This window comes from Pteropus medius, unplaced genomic scaffold, assembly GCF_902729225.1.
Source record: "Pteropus medius unplaced genomic scaffold, Ma_sr-lr_union100, whole genome shotgun sequence".
NCBI classification, from domain to species: Eukaryota; Metazoa; Chordata; class Mammalia; order Chiroptera; family Pteropodidae; genus Pteropus; species Pteropus medius.
In genome coordinates, this window is record NW_024350927.1 from 2,761,574 (window position 1) to 2,785,916 (window position 24,343).

At 54.1% G+C, this 24,343-nt stretch overlaps 1 protein-coding gene across 3 annotated transcripts in view; it reads right to left on the reverse strand.

Moving 5' to 3' along the window:
• Window positions 1–9,946: 9,946 nt before the first annotated feature.
• LOC120585789 (kazrin) overlaps window positions 9,947–24,343 on the reverse strand; it is a 102,060-nt gene continuing 87,663 nt past the window's right edge. For 2 of the 3 annotated variants that reach the window (XM_039842158.1, XM_039842160.1), the window contains exons 4-8: window positions 24,134–24,304; window positions 16,832–17,021; window positions 14,693–14,823; window positions 11,725–11,775; window positions 9,947–10,401 (exon numbers count right to left, since the gene is read on the reverse strand). In XM_039842158.1, the coding sequence (XP_039698092.1) occupies window positions 10,234–10,401; window positions 11,725–11,775; window positions 14,693–14,823; window positions 16,832–17,021; window positions 24,134–24,304 (711 nt within the window). In that variant the 3' untranslated portion in view covers window positions 9,947–10,233. The remainder of the gene's footprint in view (window positions 10,402–11,724; window positions 11,776–14,692; window positions 14,824–16,831; window positions 17,022–24,133; window positions 24,305–24,343) is intronic. The other variant, XM_039842159.1, reaches the window with a different exon arrangement.

Below are 24,343 nucleotides of genomic sequence, written 5' to 3' on the forward strand. Positions count from 1 at the left end.
GGGACTCAGAGTGCCCATCGGCGGAGTACACAGGGCACGGCCGGGCCCCACGGTCTGTATTCTGTCTCCCTGGCCCACACTTCCTCTCGTGGGAGTCTCCTGCAGCCTGAGCAAGCAGCTGCGATGTGCCTGGCACGTCTATCCATCATTGCTTTACCTTTGCAGCAGCCCTGGGACACAGGTGATTTTATCACCATTTTACAGAGGCAGAAACGGAGGTTCAAAGGGGCTCGCTTAGGGTCACACAGCTAAGTGATCAAACCCGAAGATCGGGGTCCAAAGCCCGGGTCTTTCCTTGATACCCCTCCCTGTATTGCTTGTTTTTTTTTTTCTTTTTCTTTTTAATTTTGCTAGGTTCAGGCTGCTGTCACTAAATGAGTTTGTGTTTCTTGCACATATAGGAAAAGACTAAGAAAGCTTGGGATGGTTCACACACCTGAGCTGCAGTCGGTTTGTAGATGGCCGTCAGATTCCCTCTGGCTTGCAGAGAGCCTCCTCCCCTGTCACCACAGCTCTGGTCCCCGCAGTGACAGCTGTCAGAGGTGGCCTTCTCCCTCCCTGGCCCACGTGCCCTTGACCACAGATGCCATGCCACCCCTAGAGACACTGGCCTCCTAACAAGGAAGGATGCTGGCACTGTGCAGGCCTGGAGCCAATTTGGATGTGATTCCAACCTCGCCGGCCTGTCCCAGGGAAGCAATTAGGCAGCTCAGAGCTGGTGAGGTGACAGGACAGGTGGGCCCACAGGCCTTGTAAGGATGGTGTGGGCAATGGGCTCAGCCCCTCTGTCTGCACCTGGGACCTGGGACAGCAGCAAAATGAACACCCTGGGATTGGCAGTTCCTTGCCAACCAGCCGGGGCCCTTCCGCCTTCTGCAGATGCTACACACCGACTCGGGTTCTTTCTGAGGAAAGGGGGTGCGCACATAGAGACAGGTCCAGACTCCACCTGGACTTATATCTGGCTCACCTCACTGCACAAAGCACACAGAAACCCCACATGAGCCACAGGGACTTTGCATGCCTACATGACGTCAGAGATGTGGCATGCTTAGTGATATCCGAAGAACCACTGACTTAGAACCTCCAAGCACAGAATAAAGCAGGCCGAGGAAGGTACCCATCCCAACGTCTCTCAGAGGGTGCTCCATGGAACTGGATAGAAAGGCGTAGCTCTGTGGTCGGTCCAGTTTGGGAAACATGGGATGGAAAAGAGTCAAATGTTTTTCTTCGCTGCAGAACTTGCCAGAGCTTTGAAAAACTCATGGGACGTGTCGCTCTCTAAGGGTTAGACACACTACGCATTGTTTCCAAAACTTGTTGACTCGGGGATTTTTTTTTCCAGCCGAATCTTGTGGTCTGTGGCAGCCTGGGAACACTAGCCCAAGTCAGGAGCCTCGGGTTGAGTACCAGCTCGGCCACCAGTGCCCCGTGTGGCTGTGGGCAAGCATCTCCCTGCAGTATGAGGGGAGTGGGGCAGAGGCCACTGAGCATCCTCTTAGCACTAAAGCTCTTGCTTCCTCTGTCCTATACCTGGGCTGGCCCTGGCAGCTTGGGCGAGCTGCCGAACTTACCTGGGCCTCAGCCTCTGCATCTGTACAAAGGGCCCTGTTCTGCCTGTCTCACGGGGCTCCTGAGAAGCTGAAATGAGATCGCCGTCGTCATTGTTATGGTATCATCGTCATCGTCATCGTGGCTGACATTTATTGCTACCTGAGCTAAGCCTTTTATATGCAGTAACTTGTTTCATCCTCCCAGCCACACTCTAACAGTCTCTCATTGTCCCTAGTGTACAGGTGGGGAAACTGAGGCTCGGCCCGGTTAAGCGACTTGCCTAAGGTTACCAGCTAGCAAATATCATGACTGAGGTTCGAGCCCAGAGAGTCTGTGCAGAATCTACACTCTTAACCTTGACCCGAGTCTGCTGTGAAGAAGCATTATAAACTGTAGAGAGCTGTGACCTGGGAGGGGCATTGCTCAGCCGAGTCTCGCTATGATTCATCCAGGGAACGTGCATGGCCTCCTGGGTTTCTGGACCTTGACTTGCAGGCTTTCAGAAGCTGGGGGGCGGGGGCGCTGTGAGCAGCCCCCGCTTTCCTGTTCTGCCAAGATTGAGAAGGAAGGGGGCCTGAACTCCCTCTCTCTGATGGAGAGAAGAGGTGAGCGGGGAAGTCTGGGGGTGCTCATGCAGATTGACTTTTCCATAATGTAGGGGGGCGTGCAGGAGGCAGCCTAAGGTGGCCCCTGCCTCCTCTCATCCTGGAGGCCCTTGGGGGTAGTGGGGAGGTGCTGAGAGATGACCTAACGCATGGATTTCACACTGCTTGACACTGCAGACCCTTTGTTCAAACGAAATCACAGCTTTGGGCTGAAGGGCAGCAATTGTGACAGGGGAGGTGGCCTGGGGACTCGTAAGACTCCACAGGTGGGTTAACCAATGTCCCGATCCGTTTTAGAGGGAGCCTGAAGCCCAGAGAGGGAGACGGATGTGCCCATGGTCACTCAGTGAGTCTTTGGACCAGCTAGGCACTGGGAGTCCAGAGCCAGGATGTACTATGCTGAAGGCGGTGGGCTTCTGGGGTGGCAAGGGCCGGGTGCCCTACAGAGTCTAGGAGCAGGGTCTGTGCAGAGCCCTGCTGTGCCCCTCGGCAGCAGCTCCCCACCAACAGCCCCCCCCAGATCATGACTTGTGCAAACTTGCTCTCAATTAAGGATGCATCACCTGGTGTCCATGGGCCACCATTGGCCCCAGGCCAAGGCCAGCAACCTCCCCAGTGCTCAGCAGAGATCTCGGTCAGCCACAAGTCGGGCGCAGTCTGAGACGGTGGACATCACATTCAGAACTTAGGCTTTCCCCATTTTGACTCCTGCCCCTGCTACTTCCCAGCTATGTCCTCTAAGAAAATTGGGGAACCTCTCTGTGACTCTAACAGGGGTACCACTGCAGGTTTCCAGGGAGCAGCAGATGCTCATACCGTGTCAGTTCCCTTTGTTCTGCTCAAGAGGCCCAGAAAGGCCCCTGGCTGCTGGCTGCCTTGGGGGCACCCTGGGGTCTTGCTCGACGTGGTTCCTCCCTCACTGGGGGACCCTGGAGCTGCCCTAGGAGGGTGGCCTCCATCTACCTTATGAAGGTGCCTTGGGAAGCTTCCCAAAGGCGCGTCTGTGCTAAAACCCGCAGGCGGGATGCTGCCCTCGCTCGGCCTTGCAGAAACTCTTGCAGCTGAGCCCACGTGGGGAGCTCGCTCAACAGACACTCAGCTCCCAGGGCCTCAGCCCCAGACCTTCTGACTCAGTAGGTAGGAGACGGAGCCTGAGAATCTGTATCATTAAAACTCAAGGCTTGGTCAGGTTGGACAACCACTAAGCTACGTGTGGTTCTCAAACCTCTCATTTTCTTTCCCTCTGGCTCTTTTTTTTTTTTTTTCCTATCATGGGGCCCTCCTGATGGACCCTTGCATGAAGGTCCGGTGTCCACCAGATAAGAGAAGAGCTTTTGGCTGAAGGTGGGACTGGAACCCGGCCTTTTAATTTTTTCATCGCTTAAGGCAGCGGTCCCCATCCTTTTTGGTACCAGGGACGGGTGCTCTTAAGAGACTAATGCCTGATGATCTGAGGTGGAGCTGGGGCGGTGATGCTAGCGCTGGGGAGCGGCTGCAGATACAGATGAAGCTTCTCCGGCTCACCTGTGTGGCCTGGTTCCTAGCAGGCTGCAGCCAGTACCAGTCAGTGACCGGAGGTTGGGTTGTCCTAATGGACCTCTGAGGAACCCCAAGGGTTCCATGGAACACAGTTTGCAAACTTCTGCTTATTCCCATTTCTTCCTCTCTGGGGTGGAGAGACTGAGCCCCAAAGGGCTAGCCTGCACAGGCCTTGGCTGGTGAGGCTTTCTCAAGTTCTCTAAAGCTTCCTGTTGACCAGCTGTCCCTGTGGGAGAGCGTGGGGGCCTGTGGCTGATAGAGACTGCGTAGCACACTTACTGCAAATGAACTTGGGAGCCAGATAGCTGGCGCTGAATCCCAGTTCTGCCTCTTCCTGGTCGTGTGACTCTGGGCAAGAACTTCACTTCTCTGTGCCTCGGTTTATTCGTCTATAAATGGGGATGATAACAGTATTTATCTTGGAGGGTTGTTGGAAGGATTATATGAGTGAATATCTGCAGACTTTGAGGCATGCCTTGTTGCCAGACCAGGCCAGCTCTGGGCTCTGACACACGTCTCCTTATAAATGTGCCAACCCAGGGTGATCCCTGGGGGCTTCTGTCTCAAGAACCCGGCCCTGGGCAGCCTAATTGTTTTTCTTGGTCTAAATTTGCCTGCGCTAGGCACAGCAGAGAGTATGTTTCTACTGGGCTTCAGAAAGACAGAATGCTGTCAGAAATGGTAGACTCGAGGGGAAAATGCCTCAAACCCTCCCTGTTCTAGGGCGGAGAAGCCTGGTTTTCTCCCAAAGCAACAATGGAACTGAAGCTGGACACAGCTGGAGGAACACCACGTTCAACGGCTGCCATCAACCCTATGTCAGGCCGATGTCAGCTTTATGCCCTGATTTCCCCCCTGGGAACAAATTTTGATCTATTCACCTTCTGGCTAAAGATGTTTGTCAAGCTGCTTACACTTTTCCTCTCCCTCTGGTTGAACTTAAAACCACTCAAATGACAGGGAACACAGACTGGATGGCCTAGGTCTTTCCAGACTCCAAAAGACATTCAGCTTTTTCATGTCTGAGCCTATCGGGGGTGGGGTGGGCGGTTGTTATACCGATTTCAAAGATGAGGACACTGAGGCTCACGGGATAAACAACTTGCTTAAAGCAGGATGTAAGGCCAGAGCCGAAGTGATTATCTGGGCCTAGCCCGGCCCAACAGGGGCTGCACGGTCCTCCAGACAGCATGGCATGCAATTTTCTAGCTTCTGTTATTTTGGTGCAAATAACTGCTACTTACTGGTAACCCATTAAGAAAACAATCAGAGACTTCCAAAACTTGAAACTCAGAAACACAAACGAGCAGTCAGCCAGTGTTTTCCAGGGACTGATTCAGAAACACAGTTGCTGCACATAGCCTGGCCATGTCACAAGGCTCCCCCGGGAACGTGCTAGGTGATTGAGGTCCTGCTATTTCAGGAGGAATAGGTCAAGGTTTTCACTTGCTGCTATTCTTGCTTCTAAAGATCAGTCCTCTTGAGATCTTTCTCTCGTGGGTCCGGTTTGTCAGGGATCGTGAGCATGGCCTCCTAGAGGGCAGGGTTCCGTATCTGCATATTTTTCAGTAACTGGGCCTTCAGGTTCCAGGCAGTGGTGGCTTATGTTTGAATTATCCGTGCCTCATCTGCCTCCACGTTTCGTACCCTCGATCTGCCTGTACAGAGACACTTCGTGGGTGATGTGCTATGACTTTGGTATTTAAACAACTTCTAACATACGGTCAAGATCACACTCTTAAGTTATTTTTAAGTTTATAGGGCATTCTCTTATTGCAGAAAATTACAAAACTATCCTTCTATAAGATGAAATTAATGATATGCATCCTCTTGATTATTACCACCAGGTTCTTTTCCACCAGGAAGTGGGAACAGGTGGCAGGGTGAGCCGAGGGGAGAAGGGCCACGGCATGCTTTGTCCCACTGAGGGGGGTTCGAGTTGAAAAGGCTTGAGTTGTTTGTTCAAAGCAGATGGGCTGGGGGTGAGATGTTAGGGAAAATGCAGGTTTGGGGTGCGAGGGCCCATAGGTATTTTTAAACTCGTATCGTCGAAGGGCCGATGCCCCATACGTGGCACCCCACTGCGCCTGGATTTCCCCGGAGCACAATTGCAGCTGCCCAGCATGACTGGGGCTCTGGTGTGGGGCGGCTCCTGGGTCCTGGGCTCATCCTGTGGCAGGAGGGGACCTGGCATTTCGTGTAGGGGCGGAGCTATCCCTCAGGACATGGCAGCTCTGGTTCAGCAGGGGTGGGGTGCACGGTACAGCAAGCGACGGCCGTGCTTGGAATGGAGAGCCTGTGCCTGGCGACAGCCCATGTTCTGCTCTGTCCTCCCCGCCACCTCCTCTTTGGGGTGGGATTTCTGAGTCTGGGGGTAAAAGGCTGATGGGAATAGACTCAGTCACACAAGCAAGGATGTGCTAGGCTGTGCTGAAGGGAGGACTAGGGTCAGGTTCAAGTCAGGCCTGAGCACGTAGACGTCCACTTGCTCGGCCCCCGCCCCTCGCCGCTTGGATGGTGCTGCACTTCAGGACACCAGAACCCCTCGGTCTGGAGCCCGGCTCTGCTGATTACTAGGCTCCTAGACCTTGGACGACATACTTAGCCTCAGTTTTCCCGATAACGTAGGCTGTGGGAGGGGTAACCGAGTTAATACATGTCAAGGGCACAGCATGGACTCTGGCCGATGGGAAGCGTTTAATAGATGTTAATTATTATTATTACTATTATTAGGTTGCACCTGTTGGAGCCTGACAGCTCAGTGGGAGAGTGCACAGAAGGGCCACTGAGCACAGCCACGTGGGTCGTGCACTGCATAACTCGGGGCGCCCACGCAGTAGTGCCTTACAGAGTAATGCAGGACACAGCCTGAGCAGTGCACACTGGCCCTGGATCCCCGGGAACCCCTCCTCCAGTTCCTAGCAGATGCCACTTGAGGTTGGACCACTGGGGCAAGGTCTTAGAGAAGATTAACAAAGGAGGTAGTGTGGCTTTTGAGCAGAGTGACAAAGATCTGAATAAAGTGTGGCCTGGCCCTTGAGAAGGTCACAGGATTACAGGGGCAAGAGCTAGGATCTTGGCCAAGTCCCTCCGATTTGGGACAAAGATCCCCCACCTGTCCAGTGTCGGGGGTTGGGTTAGTTTGGGGATGGCTTTCTCCTTATATGCCAACTCCGACTGACTGGCAGTGGCTGTCTAAGGCTTTGTAACGTCAAGAACTCAGAGGCCACTCTGGGCTGGGCAAGAAGCATTCTTTAAGTGATTGGTGATTTCTACGTGAGGCCAGGGAGAGGGGAGTAGTGGCATGTTTGGGCCACTTGCTCAGTGGTCAATAAGTCCAGCTTCACCTTGGGATCATCAGAGAAGGTTTAACGACACTGATTCGAGGGCATGGCCTGGCTTCTGACCATTTTCTGAAAGCTCTGCAGGGGACTCTACTGTGCGGCCAGGTTGAGAACTGCTGGGGTAGACACCTCTAAGTTCCTCGCAGTCCTGAGCTCTATAACTTCTCGGCATGGTCTCTGTATGACACAGCTTTGAGCCTTCTTCCAGCAGAAATGATAGGGGAGTTAAAAGACCAGTCTTTCGTCAGTCTCATTGCTGGAGAGGCTTTGTTTCTGGGTTGGGAGATAGAGGTTGAGGGCACTGGCTGTAATGAGGGACTGGGGTATCCAGTGGCCTCTTCTTGGGCCTGAGCTTTGTGTCTAGGGGACCTCGGCGGGGCTCAGAAAAGCCTGGCTCACTCTGGCTTCACGAGGGAAGCCCTGCGTCTCCCTTCATTTCTCTCTTAAGCTCCTTTCGGTCCCCAGGGAAGGTGGGAAGTTGGGACACTGCAGAGGCCCACTGAGGTCTGCAGGAAGTAACATGCCCCAAACTCGCCCCACCGCAGGGCCTTGGAAGGCACGCTGGGGGGAGAAGGAAGCCGATGAAAGCTGACCGGGGCGCTGAGCCAGAGAACACGAGGCCAGGGTGCCAGGCTCGGAGCGGCTGCATTACGACCACGGGCAGCCCTGGAAGCCGATAGTAAGGGCGGCCAAGCGAGATGTTTCTGGGAGATCACTCCAGCCTCAGCCCCTCCACGGGCCCAGAATCCAGCCAGCTTTCCTCGGCCCCTCCCGCCACCCCCTCAGGACCCAGCCCTGGAATTCCAAGGAGCAGGGCACGGGGGCTTGGCCTCCCACCCGGAGCAAGATAGAAGCAATCAAATAACATAGCATTCGATAATATTTTAAAATAAGCTTTATTTAGATTTTTTTTTTTTTAATATTTTGTATTTGCATCCATGCCTTCGAGAAACCTTTCCCACGGGAAAGGTTATTTTCATCTAATGTTACCCATAACTCATTCGCTATTTGACGTAGTTCTCTTAAATAAATCATCCTTAGTAACTCTCAGAATTATCTCCTAATTTACAAAAACTGAAATGAAAAGGAGCTACTGAATCATTACCAGGAGTGGGTGGTTGCAATCTTACTTTCTCATAAGTAAAGGGAAAACAATAAAAATCAATCAAGAGAAAGAAAAATTCATGGCGGGGGGAGGGGAGTGTGTTTTCTAAAATCTCTCTCTGTCAAGAAAGATGCCAGCTCCAGTCTCTTGGATAAACGGCTTAGCCAGAAAGAGCCTTTGCAGGTGTGTGGCCTGCTCCTTCGCACCCCCCGGCAGGTCAGAAGGAAAGGGAGCAGCCAGCTAGGGCTTTTCTGTTCATTTTTGAGACTTCGGATAAAATATCCTATTCGTTGTGATAGAGACGCTTCAGCATTTTAAAATCTTGTTTCTTTGATGCTTCAGCATTTTAAAATCTTGTTTCTTTTTACGAGCGGAAAATGTTACTGTTAGCAGACAGCGTAACTACTGTGTTTAGGATGTGTGTGAATTGAGCTGTATTAGCAGTTAAGGGGGAGCAAAGGGAGGGATTCACAGGCCGAAAGAAAAGGAAAAGCTAGTTTTAGGCCTTGGGAGGCCGCGGCTGTTAGCTCCCGTGTTCTCCAACACCCAGCGTTTAATGAACATGGTTCTTTTGCTGGTGAGGCCTCGTTAGGACCAACGCTGATCCTCAAACAGGCAGATGTTCCTGCCAGCCCTCTCTCCTGGGGTGAGTGGGTGGAGGACAGGGCCTGAGGGATCCCGAGAGATTCTGCTAAGTGTGGCTGGAGGAACCAACCAGAATGGGGAGGGCAGAGGCTCTGGTGCCTGATGCTGTGTCCCCAACAGCCCTCCCCTTGAGGCGAGAGCCTCCCCCAGTGAGACCTGCCTGGCCAATGTGCAGAATAAACCAAGGATGAGAAAGACACAGCTGCAGGGAGGAACATCTGCCAGTCCAGGACCCCCGAGGAACCGCTCAGGCTGAGGGTCCCTGGGGTCATGCGGTTGGCTGTCTTCCCTGGTATTCAAGCCCACTCAAAAGACAGACCCAAGAGAGGTGACCCTTACAGCACTCTGCTCACTGAGGTCGGGTTCTGTATTTCTGATAAATAAATGCATATAGAAAGGCCTGGAGAGAGCTATGGGTGGGAAGAAAGGTGGGGCGCACCTCCATGCAGGGGCGGAAGAATGGGGCGAGAGAAGAGAGAACGGAAAAAAGCAAGCTTCGACATCCCATGGTCCCTGGGTTCCGGCCACCCTAAACTTGACCTTGCACAGTTTGGCAGCAGCGTGAGAGCAGAACAGACAAGTCAACAGAAACACCCGCCTCCCGCCCGCCCCATGGAAAAATATACATTCCAATATTTATGTAATAATTTAGATAGAATAAGTCTTCTGCATTTGTGCAAATAAATTAAATGGAACAATTTTCTTGTTTTCCATAAAGAAAGAAACGGCAACGCAATTTAAAAACTGGCAGGCCGTTAAAAAGAGCCCGTTCGACTTCAACACACCCGGCCCAGACCCTTGGCCGGGCTTCCGAGACTTTGCGGAGAGAGGACCTTACCCTGACCACGATGGTGGTTTTGTGGTTCAAGTGACTTGGGCGTGCCCCGAGAACAGGGTCTGGTCCCACTGCGTTCCTGTGGTCCGTGGCTGACGGGGTTTTAGAGGGGAGACATCCAAAAAGGCACAGACCACATCCTCGGGAGGGGCTCCAAGTAACAGTTTGGGCGAGGACATTTACAAACACAGAGTGCTGATAGTTTGTTGTTACAAAATACATGATCCTTCAAGAGTTTCAAGTTTCATAAAAAAGAGGAGGAGGGGAAGGAAAAGGGGGGGGTGTGTGTGGGAAAACAGCAACGAACCGAACAAAATAAAAAAAAAAAAAAGACATTGAAGGAAAACAAAAACGAAACAAACCTAGATTAACAACACAACTGTATCGCTCCAAAGACGACAGAGAGTTGACATATTCACACACGTTTGTAGTATGTACATCAATTACAGAGGTGGCGACGCACGGGGAAGGGGTCACACGTGTGTTTGCGCCCGGCCGCGCCCAGCACCCACGCCCACGCGCACCCCACACTCGCTCGCACACTCGCGCACACGCACGTCCGCACGCAGACACGCCTGCGGGGCAGCAGGCCCAGGGAGGCGGGCATCACCAGTCCGCGTCCTCCTCTATGTAATAATCAGGGGCGGTACCATCAAAGAGGCCGGGGTCGAGGGACTTCCGCTGCTTCCCTCTGGCGAAGACGCGGGAGATGGAGCCGAATCCCATCTTCTCTTTCTTCTTTTTCCGTTTTTGGTCTTCAAGATCCTCTAGTGACTGAGGAGTCGGGGCCAAGTGGCGGAGGTGGAAGGGAGAAGAACAAAGCCAAACTGAGCTGGCGGCCGAAGACGGTGGTAGGGAGGGGAGGGGACGGCCGGTGGGGGAGGGACAAGGGCCACCAGTGGTTAGGAACGCCAGGGTCCGCCCCGCACAGGATGAGGGAACGCGGGCCAGTCAGGGAACCTCTCGGAGACAACCGTGGGACCAATCCCAGACTGTCATGAGGATGTCACGCAAGTGAGTATAAAAATGCTGAGAACGATGCCTGTTGCGTACAAGCATTCCGTAACCGTTCGCTGCTGCCGTTTGTGCCGTTATCATTTTAAACTAGTTGCCCACAACCTTCAAGTGCCTCTTGAGGGCTAGCAGGAGCGTGTCCAAGCACTCGGCCACGGCAGGCAACAGGTCCTGTCTGCAGGGGCATTGCAGCAGGTGGACAGGTTCCCTCTGAAAGAGTCCCAGTGGAAAGGGGGCCTGGGAAAGCCCAGAGAACGAGGAGGAAGCCTGAGCTTTGTCGGCCAAGAGCAAGGACGCTGGGCCTGAAGGCCCTGGACAGGAAGCAGGACTGGCCACGGTAGAGTGGGCAGGCTGGGGCTGGTTCTCGTCTTGATTATGGGATAACTGGGGATCGGAGGGTGTTGTCTGCTGTGGAGCTCTGCAAACCGTCAAGTGCTTTATATGACATGGGGTGCCATTCTCCGTCAAAAAGGTAGGGGTTCGACTAGACTAATGGTTCCCAAAACACACTTCCTGAATTCAAGACCCACCCCACACCTGGTGGATCAGAATCTCCAGGGTGAAGGGCCCGGGAATCTGCATTTGAAAAGCTTCCCTGGGGGACTCTGACACAGATGAACTAACGGCTGCATAGACCAGCATGTGGGAACCCCAGGACGAAAAAGCTGATCTCAGAGACCCCCTCATGACCTTCAGATTCATGTTTCCCCCTTTCTCACGCTGATGACAGAATACTGAAATGTTAAAAATCAGTAAGTTTCCTGCAACGAGGAGCCCAGTGAGCTCATGGCTTGGGTCACCAGCCTTGGGCTGCCAGAAGATGTTACCAGGGCAGCAGGATGGAGGATGTGTGATGCACTTAGTAGGTTGACAGATCTGGAAGAGGCTGTGGAAGGGGTGACTCAGGTGCTGAACTTGGGTTCAGGCACCAACCCGCATGTGACTCACGTGGTGCCTTAACTCCTCTCTGCCTTGGGTGCCCAGGTGTGGAGCGGGGATGCCAAGGGCCCCGGGGAACATGGGATGAAGTCACTGTCAGGTGGGGTGAGGGGAGGGCCCAAGCACCCGCGAAGGCACACCTACCTGTACAATGGGGTTGTGCAGGTTCTTCTGGACCGGGCCGGGACTGTCGCCCTGTAGCCAAAGGAGAAGAGAAAGATGACACAGCGGAGACACGTGACATCTGAGAGCAGGTGACCCATGGGGCACGGGGCCTTCTGTGAAAGGAGGCCATCCCTTAGGGACTACCCTGCCTCCACAGTGGAGAATCCATCCCTACCGCTGAGGCAGACACTCCTGGATGGCTCAGTGGGGAGGGCTTGGGGCTCATCAAGATGCTGTCTGGATCCAGGGTCCTGGCCAGAGAGCCTGGGGTGCTCTCCTGCCTGCTCTGGCTTCTTGGCCCCCAACACCCTCTGACCAGTAAATCAGTCACTCAAAGGCTTCTAAGTTCTTGTCCCAATTGGTCCATCATGTTAAAAGTGGAGGTTGGTTATACTTGGTACTTTACAGAAAGAGATATAGTTTTATAGGAAAAAAAGCAGTAAAATAATTTCGGGACAGGAGGACTTGGGAGAATATGAGGCCTCTAACTTCTCTTGCGAACAACACAATCACTCTCTTATTTTGTGGAGGGGTAGCAGGGCTTATTAGCCCGATTTACAGGCACACCGGCTCCAGATAGTCTAACATTACAGACCTAATTAAAAGCAGAGCCACAGCTCAAACCTGGGACAGTCTGTTTCCTCCTGGCCCAGCGCTCCCTCTTGTGGGAGGGAGCCTTTACTACATCCCAGAATCAGTCTGCCCCGCCTGGGGGCAAACAGATCATTTAGATCACAGAAAACATTACGAGGGAGACTCCTGGTGTTCTTTTCCAGAATTGCAGGCAAAGTGTCCAGGACAAAACAAAATCTCTCTCACTTGAGTCAACGTCCATCAACTTTCTCCATCCTCTCTGTGCTGAGACCTCTCTGCTCTAACTAAGTGGCCAGAAAACGAGAGGATGGAGGGGTCCTTAGTCCAGACTGGGCTGTTCTTGCTGGTGGCAGGCCAAATGCCTGAGAACAGAGGGTTGGTTACCTGGAGCTATTTTCAGGCTCTTCCTGGCTTACCTGTGTGCACATCTGTTGAGATACGGGATGAAGGTGGTTTAGGTAGGGCAGGGATGGAACAAATGGTAGTTTAGTCTTTAGTCCCATCTCAGGGTTTGCAAACAGAACTCAGTGGCGGGCAGCTAAAACAGGTTTACTCTGGACGGGGCCATCTTTGCCAAATTTATGGGGAAGAGGAGGCCAGTGCCTACTGAAATGCCTGTACCCAGACAACTGGCTTATCAAAGAACCGGTGGCAGCAGGGTCTTATCTAAGGCGAGCTTGGAAATAAATGGGTCGGACACACTGCCTGTAGTAGTGGGTATGTGCCAAGGCCAAGTTGGGCAAAAGGCTGGGCCTGTGCCAAATGAAATGCCAGAGGCCTTTAGAGAATGCTTTCTGCAGAATGGGTTTTCCAGCAGCGTCTTGGCTGAGCCCCCTTGGACCCGTCACGAGAAGACCAAAAGGTATGGCCCTTGGGAAGGTATTCTCTCTTGGGGCGTGCACGGATACGACAGGGTGCCTGGCCTGTGCTGTAAGGCTGAAGGGCACTGCTGGCTGTAGGTTTAAGTTAACAGTGGCCCCTCGGAACCGGAGAATAGATGTCAGGAGCCCCTCTAATGGCCTCGGTCCTATCAGTCAAGGCAGCCTTTGTTCTTCTTGGGACAAGAGAAGAACACATTGCTTCCTTTTATAAAGGCCCCGGTTACAAAAGAACCCCAGCCCCGGGCGGGGCCCCAGGCCTGCGAGCGACCTTCTCCCTGCCCTGGTGTGGGCTGAATACAGCCCCGGCCAGCAATCCCGCTGCCCACCTCACCGGACTGCGGAAATGTCACTTTAAGTTTATTCTCAGCCATTTCTATAAATGCTTTTTATTGTTATTGTAGATTAAAAAAAAAAAAGTTTCCATTATGATTCCTTGTATCTAGAAAAGTTACAGATTTTTATAAATTGATTTTCAACCAGTACCATTATGCACTAGTTTATTATTAGTCCTAATGGCTTTTCAAGGTTATTCTCTCGAGTTTTACAAGTAGATAATCGTCATCGGCAAATGACGGTTATTTTTTTTTTCCTTCCTGCTATATTCACCTCATTTCTTTTTTTTTATTATCTATCTCACTGGTTAATAAAAGTGACATTCACTGAGTTTTTGAGAAAGCCTCTCCATGCATTTGAAGACTGACCCTACTGCGGCTGTTTTTGGGACATAGTCCGGGAACCCTCTGTATCATCGATCCCATGAAGGGACAAAAACAGAGAGCGGCCCTCACAACCCGACCCCAGCGTTTCATGTTAGAGTCTAGACATGGCGTCCTCCTGTCCTCGGACGCAGGACCCACCTTCGTTCACTCCCTCACTCCTTGGCAGCCTGTCTGCCTGCCCTACTAGTCATGGAGTGAGGTGACTCGTGCCACGTGCCTCTCCATGGCTGGCGTCCAGTATGCAATCAAAACACGTTTGATTAAATAAGCAAAGCAAACTTAGAACACACTCATGAATGCCTCTCCAGAGGTAATACGCATCAAAGCTCCCGGAAGCTCAAAAAAAAAAATCCGGCTCATTCCTGGATGAAGGCCTGAGAGCTGGCCCTAGAGCGGGGATGAAGCGTGCTGGTGAGGCCCCGAGCTCTGGGGGGAACGTCTGGGAGGAGCCCACGGTTCCAGACACAGCCCACCAGAGGGAACCCGGGCTGCACAGACCCCACGGCCGTCCCCGGCCCGCCTTCCTCAGGATTTTCCTTGCCCTCCCGGACACAAGGAGCAAATGGGCCTCCTTCCTTTCTCTCCCCACATCCATCTCTTCTTGCAAAAGGAAAGAACAGACCAGGAAATGCCTTCGCCAGAGTGCTCCCTGGGTGGACGAGAGGAAACAGCGGGTACGTCTTCACCCCTCCACCCGCCCCGGCGGTTTGCGGGCAGGGCCCAGGGCCCAGGCCCTGCTGCTGCTGGCCTTACGTTGCAGAGGGAGTGCGTCCGGTGACGAGGGGAGTTGATGTCACTCGGCGTGGATGACCGGTCGCCTTCCGCAGCTGAAGCGTCGGAGATGATAGAGGGCTGCCGGGAGTGGCAGGGGCTCACCCTGACTGCTGGAAAGCAGAGACAGCTGGTTAAGTGAGGGGTGGAGAGAACGTCCTCGCCTTTACTGCCATGCAGGTGATTCCACCCGAGGCCCCCGTTATACACATGAGAACGCTGAGGCGTAGAGAGGACACTTGCTCAGCATTCGGGTCCTCTATCCACAGCCCCACACGTCACCAAAGGGCAGCGGAGGGAAGAATCTCCCAGAGCCTCTGGATCCAGTTAGGCCCCGTCCTAAGCCAGGTGAAGGACAGGAAAAGGCAGGCATGCCCAGGGGCCTCAATGCTCCCACCTCCCAAACCTGGTACAGCACCAGCTTCCCAGGCCAGAAGCCTAGCGGCCACCACTAGCTACACCTCACACCCAACCACTAGCAGCGCCTCTAAACACAGCCCCGAACCCATCCACTCCTGTCCAGCCTCGCCGCCACTACCTGAGCCCAAGCCACCACTGCTTCTTGCCCGGAAGACCTAGGCAGCCTCCCAGCAGGCCTCCCTGCCTCCACCTTTCAAACTGGCCACCTGGGGGTAAACACGCATGCTCCTCCTGGCCTCCGACGCCCAGAAGGAATACAGCCCTGCCCCCTCCACCAGCCTCGGCTTGTGTCACACCGGCCATGCGCCATCTCCCCCCCGCCTCAGGCTTGTCCTGCTGCCCACTGGCACATTCTCAGCCTTCAGGTCTCAGCTTATCCCGAGAGAGGGCTTCCCCCAATTATTGGCTCTCCTTACTGCCTTTTTTTCCATCAAAGCACCTGTTTTCTGCTGATTTTCCTCCCTGTGCTAATTACGATCTGTCATCATTCAGTGTGCCAGCCAGCTTAGTTATGTGTCTGTTGTTTGTCTCCACATCTCCAATGTCAGCTCCGTGGGGGCAGGCACGCTTGGTGTCTTATCCGTGTCGAACCCCAGAGCTCAGAGTGCCTGGCAGATAGTAGGTGCTCAATTGTTAGTCACAGAATGAAAGGCTCAGCTTGGAAGGCACACCAAGAAGCCCACCCAAGTCACCTGGCAGACTGTAATTCTGTCTGCAGGTGCTGGCACTGGGTGGGGGCAGCAAGCACTTTGCTCAACAAGACTGACTGAAGGCCTACTATGTGCGGGCAGCATGTGAGCAGTAAGGCTGTATTACTGAGAAAGGCAGTGCTTGCTGCCAAGGGCCATGTGGGCTCAGCAGGGGAGGGGCTATGGAGTCAAAACTTGAGTTCTCAGTTTGGTGATGGTAGGACTTTGGGGCTTCAAAGGCCAGCTGTCTTTCCCTAACCTGCACCTGTCACAGAAAGGCAGCCACTCACAGGAGGGACAGAGAATGGAGCCAGGTGGACTGCAGATGTGCAAAGGGGTTTGGGGCTTGTACCGTGGCCAGTGGGTGCAGATGCTTCCCAGAGGCTAGGCCCTTATTTCCCCTCAGTGCCTGGAGCAAACACCTGTGATATTTATTTCTGGCCCTCTCATACATCCTGTGATTGCATGGAACTGTCAATCAAGGACCTCCGCTTTCACCCCTGCCAAAGGAGGCCCATGTGACCCAGGCTGGAGAATCAGTGTATCCACTCCCCAGACACTGTGATTGGTCCAGGGGTGGGCATGAGACTCTGGCTGGCCTATCAGAATCCTTCTTTGGGATTTGCTATGACAGAGAGAAAGACATAGTGTCTCCTTCTCAAGACTTTTGAGCTGTAAGGGCCTTAAAAGCCTGGAACTGTTGGCAACTATTTTGCTGTCTCATGGAAAAAAAAACAAATTAAAGATGAGGAAAACAAATTAAAGAGGAGGCAGGCAGAGCTGAGAGACACAGAGAAACAATCAGACAGACTCAGGTACTGTCTGAACCTCCAGATCCAGCTATGCCTGAGGCCCACCTCTTAGACTTCAGTTCCACGAGCCCACGGCCTCTGCCCCACACCCCGCTAAGGAGCTATAGTGCGAAAGAAGAGGCTGCCTTGGCCACTGGGTCAGATGCCTCTGAAGCAGCCCCCCAACAGCTGTGGCAGGGCTGGGCTGGGTCAGGACTCACCTTGCCGGTCTGCGGGGTGGGGAGGGTGTGAGTGGTAGAGAGTCTGCTGGCTCTGCCGGATGGCTGCGGTCAGCGGGAGGTCCGCCTGCACCACCCACTCCTGGTTGCCGTTGAGCACGGTCTCACCCGGCATGGCGAGTGAATGCCGCTTGGGGACGTCCTTGGTCAGCGTAGCTAAGGACTGCTTGGCCTGGAGAGAGAGCCAGGAGACAGGAGGAGGATGACATCATCAAGGGGACCACGTGGCCTGTGGCTTGGCCATCGCCCGCCATCATGAGAAACCCGTCAACTAACGCCCAGACCAGGGTGACTCAGGCTCTGTGCCAGTCGGTAGGTCAAGGACTTGCCCTGCAAGCCTCACCTGAGGGGGCCCACTTTGGGGTTACCCCTTACTTCCTGACAACACAAAGAAAATCCAGCAATGTGGAGAGAAAGGGGGGCCGACCACACACGAATCACCCATCCTTTTGGGTTCTCCAAGGACTAGCTGGAATTTGCAGGAGATTGTAAGAAAATGGTGTTCTGGCTCCCATCACCTTAATTCCTCCCCAACTCATCCTGTGATCTCCCCTTCGCAAGGTGCTATGCAATGCAGGCTGGGGACAGGGCAAATCCCGACCTGGCGCTCAGGACTGATCACGTGATGAGGATGCGTGGGACACGAGGCAGCCTAGGGACAAGTGTGGGGCTGAATTAGGGTGGGCGGGATGGTCAGCTCTTCTTTTCTCTGCCTGGCGACTGATATCTCGCTTAGCTTTGGGTTATCTCCCCCGAGGATATGTGGGGTTTTATTAGAAGTAATTTCAAATTATCTTGGGAGAGAAAAAGGGCACATATTAGATACGTATTAATGCACATTCTTTTCATCATGGTCAATTTCTACTTCCTAACTGGCTCTCCAGGCTCACGCCAAGCAGAGAGGGGACAGAAGGACTGGTCCAGGGGTCTCCCACTGAGATTGTGAATCTGATGCCCTAGGGGTTCACTACAGATGGCAGAGCCATGTGCGTGCTGGCTTTGCCTCTAATATAAACATGGATAAAATGAAAACCTCCTCGCATCTCTCCTAGCTTCAGAAATTTCCATACCTTGCTCAAGGCCCAAGGTTCTTCCTGGCAGAGCAGTGGTTCTTGAGAAAGAGATTCTAGCCAATGAATGGACATTCCCTGGCCTAAAGCCTGATACATCCTCATCACATAGACTAGCTATGTTATTTTAGATCAGTCTCTGCCTTCTCTGAGCCTCAGTTTCCCCATCTGTACAATGAAAAGCCTGGACCAAGTGATCTTTAGGGTTTTCTCCAGCTCAGAAACCCCAAGAGTCTATGAAATCACTCTCTTTCTACTGCCAGCTTCTGGGGAATATAAACCTATTAAATTTATTTATAGGCAGAGGGTGTTAGCTCCACCCCCAAGCCAGGTAATAATCTCCTCCCTGACTTAGAAAGCCTTTATGTGCTCTGTGCAACAGCCCTGGGTTTCAAGTAGGGAGTGTGGAATTATCTATTCTTGACGGAGGAAAGGTCGAGTGGCTTCTCTAAGACTGCGCAGCAGTTATAACAACCAAGTTGGGCCCCAAGCCGGGTGTCTGACTGTGAGCCCACGCTCCTCTGAGACAAGAAAACAACCAGCATCAGTGATGCAGACTCTGAGTCCACAAGGCAGATGATGGGGCAGGTCTGGCCACCACAAAATCCCTACCACTTGGCTTGGAGCTGGGCACATCCAGTGAAGCACTTGGTAAAAACCAGCAGAATCAATGGAGGCAGGACCTCTGTTGTGTCGGGGCTGATGGCCCAGGAGACCAGCTCTGTTAATTCATCATCACCGGAACCACGGAACAATCCCTCTGCTGAAGGAAGGAGCAAGGCTGGGTATGTCTTCGAGCTGCCATACGCTTGCAGCAGCCCCAGTACCATGAAGACTCATGTTTCATGGACCACCACATCTCACTCTGCTTGCAGGGCACGTGTGCCCTGGCCCTCCATCCTGGCGCTACTCTACTCGGGCAGCTGCCCCACTGCTCAATCCATCCTGGCTGCCCAGAAGATGGACTCGGGGGAGAAATGAGTACTCAGACGGGTCTGCCATCACGTGATAATTAACCCTCTGCTCTGACCTTCTTGCAAACATCCCCAGCCACCTGCATGGGAAGCACAGGGAGGTCCAAGCCGCCTCCCAGAAATAAGCCGCCCTTTATGGCAGCACAGGAAGAGGCCTGGACGGGGTCACTCTTCTGTCACTATGCCTTCTTCACCTAGGTAGAGCCTCACCTCCGTCGGAGCCTGGGAGTGGTACCTGCTAACTCGGCAGGCAGCTCAACATCATTGCTGCCTGAGAATCGGAAGGGCCCCTGCGGTCAGTCCTGCAGGATGGAGAGGTTTACCTGTGGGTTCTGAAGCACAGGAACCGCTCCCAAACTGCCCACTATAGCGAAGACACGGAGTCTTGATTTAAAACCCACATCCGCCCTGGGTGCTGCATCGAACCACCTCTCTGTGGCCATTTCACACAGCGTTTCCGACTAATCGCTCTTCCAATAAACGCAGGAGGATGCTGGGAGCGATCCTTGAGCTCTGACTCCTGATGCCCTGTTCTCCTCTCTGTGCCTCCACCCCATCCTGAGCGCTCTGAACCCAGGCCATGGAGCTCCCGGGAACTGGGACGCGGCTCAAATACCTCCACGTGACTGAAGTCAGACAGAACTAGGTTCATACTCCGCGTTTACTGTTTAAATGCTATGTGACCTTGTAAGTTTCTCCACCACTCTGAGCTTCAGGGTCCTCACTGGTAAGATGGGGAAACTGGGAGGGATCATGTCTATGCGAGTAGCGCCCCCTGGAGTTGTGCAATGAGGTGGCATGGCACAGAGCTTCTGAATCTGGGCTCAGAGGGCGTGGATTTGATCCAAGCTCTGCCGCTTCCTAGCGGGGGGTCCCAAGAGAAGCCCCTCACATCCCTGTGCCTTCAGGCCCTCACCTGTCTGATGGGGATAAACGGTTGCTATGGAGAGCACTTGCCTCATGGTAAAAAATACTCCATAAATGTAAGTCACTGCTCTTATGAAACAGTCTCTACTTTTGTTAGGAGGAATTAGACGTGGAATAATTCACACAAAGGCTCAAGAGACTGGTCTATCGTCATGTTCAACAAGTAGATGCCAAGGTGACAGGATTATTTATGTCTTCCCTAAGATCCCGGAGGCACGAGAGTAGGGCAGGGCCCCGCCCTCACCTACCCTGTGGTCAGGCTGACGAAGGCCCCTAACTGCCTGGAGGGTCTGCTGATCTGGAAGCCGGCCTGGGTTTCCATGTTAGAGAGGGCGCCAGGCCCCGAGGGATGCTGTGAGCGCTGTTAGCCACAACCCTTCACCTGCTTTTCAGGGGATTCTTGCCTGTCTAGGGAATGTCTCTTTGGGCCAAAGCGGGTGGGGTGGGGGGCAGGAATCTTCCGAAAGAAGGTTCATGCTCCAGTGAACTCTAGCTGCACAGACTTTGCCTGACAACAAGTTGACTCGACTACCCTCTTCCGGTGCTTTCACAGACCTGGGGGCTGCTGGTGGCAGCCAGAACCGACGAGGCAAACTCCGGCTCCACACCACCACCACACCGCAGGCCCCAGAGACGGAGTGGAAGCTATGAGGCCGGGGGGCGGGGGAGGGGTGCGTGGGAACGGCGGGCTCGGGCAGGCCCTGACCTCACGTGCGGTGGCCGGCGGTCCTGGATCAGGCCCAGTGCTAGGAGTTGGCTGTGGGCGAGGGCCACCTGCTGTACAAGACGGCAGTGGTCCAAGACCGGAAGGTGGTGCTCGTGTGGCCGGTGTCCTCAGAGAGAGGGCAGGACCAGGGCCAACCCAGAGCAGGGCTGTCAGAAAAGGAGCCGAGACCTGGGCCATCGCTGCTGTACCCCTGCTGCGTGACCCTGCCTCTCACTCGCCCTCCCTGTGCCTGACCCCCACCTGGGCCTGTGGCGGCTACCTCTTCACAGATGAGGAAACGGAGGTCCTGGCGTGGCCTGAGGACAGGATGGACCGAAGTACTGGACACCGGGAAGCTACGGCTAACGTTTACTGAGCATCCACGGCATGCCTGCCCCGAGGGCCATCACCTCACGTCACAACTGTCCCAGGACAGTCTCGCAGACATGGCGACCGAGGCTCAGAAGAGTTAAGGCCCCTGTCAAAGCTCACGAAGCCAGAGAGGGGGACGCAAACCAGGAATGCGTTAGAACTGAATGGCCAGGGCACAGACAGACGGACGGAGACCAGGGGGTCCCTCGCTCGATTCTTGAGAAATGTCCTGCTTTACGGAAGGCTGGTTTTTGAAGGGGGCGCATCCCCCCCAGGGAACACTGGGAAATGCCTGGAGACTCTGGTTCTCATGACTGGGTGGTGCTCCTGGCCTCCTGGGGTGGCGGCCACATCTTACGCATCTTAGAGCGCACGGCATGGTCTCAAGGCAGACTTATCTGGCCCCGAATGGCAACGGTGCAGAGGGCGAGGACCCCCGTTTCCAGAGTTTCTGGTAAACGTAGGAACCGTTTCCTGTTTGGGAGAAGCAGCGTTGACTGAACACTAGGCCCTGGAGTAGTGGCCTCAAGCATCCAAGGGGATTCCAGGGTCCATCAGGGTCCAGCATGAAGCCAGCTCCTGCGGGCAGCCCGTGACGTCAGGGGCCGGCAACTCTGTCTCCTGCTTTAGGGATGAGTGATGGCTGGTCAGGGGAGGTGTCTCCTTCAGGTCAGCACTTGATTGTCCTTTCCAAGGCTTTGAAGGTGAAGGGTCACCTCCTGGAGCTCGGGGACCGGCCAATCCCCAGCTCTGCCTCTCAAGTCGCTGGGCAGCTCTGGGCGAGCCTCCTGAAGCCCACGCCCGTTTCTGCATGTGTAAAACAGACACGACAAGCACGTGTGCCCCATCGGAGTGGCTGCTAGTGGTCCGGGCTTCTTTTTGGGGTAATGAACTTGTGGAAAGAGTGGTGACGGTCACAGAACTTTGTGAAGATACTAAAAACCAGTGAACTGTGCATCTCCAGAGGATGAATTTTATAATATGTGAATTATCTCTCAATAAAACAATATATTAAAAATAGATAGACATACACTCCATAGGGTGGACCCGGCTGGGCCAATGTGGCCACAGAGGTGAATTTGCTCTGTGAGCAGTGGTGATGCCTGGTTTGGCCAGGAGTCATCAGGAAATGTCCCCTCCCCAGCGGGGGGGCACTGAGCAGACTGTTCAGTATGGGATCCTGCTTCCTCTGCGGCTGCCCTGGCTTTGACTCTTCACCTTCCCCCTACGCCTGTGGGCCCCTGACTTCCTCCAATGCACGCCTGTGCGCTTAAACTAGCCAGAGCTGCTTTCTGTTGCTTGCAGCCCAAGGCCATAAGGCACACATGTGGGAAGGTGCCCTCCCTCTGATCTTGCCCTGGCAGTCGGAGGAGCTGACAACACTGCCTGGAGCCAGCAGCCCTGAAGGTCTCCAAGTGGTGAAATTTTGCAGATGGTGGGCAAGAGGGGACCTCAGTCAGGTAGATACCCCAGCAACACTGGGGCTGTTACAGCTCTTAGGAAAACCCCTTTCCTTTGCCTCTGAGCCCCTTTTTTTATTTGTCACAACAAATCCGTCACCCTGAGCTGCACGCACATTCACCCTAACTACTCACACTTCGCAGAAGGGTCTGATGCCTGCCGGGAGGAGGAGGCAAGAACCTGAGCTTCACTGGCCAGAATGGAAACAGGCTGAGCAGTCCGGGCATGGAGGAGTGGAAGCAGGGCGGTCTGGCTCCTGATGGCCCCTGGAATCCCCTTGGATGCTTGAGGTCACTACTCCAGGGCCAGGAAGTCACATCTGTCCACCCACAGGGCAGACCTGGGAGAACGGGGTCCTTGCCTCAGCCCGCACCTCCTTCCCATGCCTGCAACTTGAAAGGCTTCTGCCTGGGCTGCAGGTGGCAGCAGAGCCACCAGCACCGCAGACCCCACTGGTGGGAAGCCCCAGCCTCCACCCAAGACAAACCTGGCAGCTATGCTACTTCTGGTTCTCATCACTAGGGGTCAGCATCGGACAAGGAGACAGGAGGGACCCACGAATCCTGCCCGGCCCCACCCAGGATGGGGTGGCCTGCAGTCCTGAAGGAAATGAGGAGAAAACCTCCACCTGGTCATGTCATCACTCCCCATGCACAGGCTCCTCTCCTGCATTATTTCATGGAAATCACACAAGAGCCTCATGGGATACATGCAATTATGCTTTTCATACTTGACAACGAAACCGAGGTCCAGAGAGGTAAAGGGTCCTACCCGAGGTCACACAGCTAGAAAGTGATGGGGGCGGATGTGAACCCAGAAATCACGGCGGTAACTACACCGCTGGACCACGGCAGCGCTCTGCGGGAGCGTACAGAGCCACAGAGGCCTCCTGGCCTCTCGGGGGGGTGGGGGTCCCCGCGCAGTCTCCAACCCGGCTGGTGACACTGAACTCCGGGCCCCTGTTTCACAGGCCCTTTCAGCCCTGAGCTCCCTCGAGCTTCCCAGCCACCTAGAGAGGCAGGCAAGGTGGCATAAAGACCCTCACGCCCACCCCACCCCGGTTCCAGATACAGGGCGCTGAAGCCCAGAGCGGCTCAGTGAGTGGCCCCAGGTCACACAGGAGCAGGCAGAACAGAATCGCAGGGCTCTGGACCTCAGTTTTCTCGCCGGGCCCAGACATACCTGGGCTCTTGGTCACTACCTGTGGGCTGTGCGCCTCTGTGGAAAACACAGCATTTGGAAGTATTTTGAAAGTTTGTTTTGGATTAGAAAAAAGTAACCATTTTTTTTCATGACGACCCAAGTTAGACATTTTCACTACAGATGAAAATAGGGAGGAATAAAGGACATAAAAGTCACTTGTAATCACAGTACCCAAATATAACCATGTAAATTTTTTGGTGTATTTTCTCCCAAATGTTTTCCTAAACAAATATACATGTTTTAAATAAAAACAAGCTTTTTTTTTTTTTAGTAGCCAGTGGAATGTGGAAGAGTAGATGGTCTCCCAGGACCTGCACACCCCAGGCCCCAGGCAGGTGGGGGAGAAGGCTGCTCCAGGCTCAGGGGCTGATGTGCAATGAAGATGACTGATCATCACAGACCCTGCCCCGATCCCGCCCACTCTGGGGCCCTGCTCTGCCCGACTGGACTCCACTCCACTCCAGGACTGCTGGATGAACCAATGCCATCCCCCTGTCTCCCAGCACGTCGCTTCCAGAAGATGCGGCGGCCGCCCCGGGTGGGCGAAGGCAGGGTGGGGAGGGGGTCTCACCATGGCCAGCTCGGCCTCCAGCTCCTTCATCCGGTTGTCCTTGAGGTCCAGCTGGGAACGCAGTGCCGTGGCGTGGTCCGTGGCCTCCTTGGCTTGGCGCCGCAGCTCCCACTTCTCACGCTCCAGAAGGTCCTTCTCCTTGGCCAGAGCTTTGACAGCATCCTCGCTCTCCTGCAGGGGAGAGTGCGGTACGTTACTATGGGGGGGAGT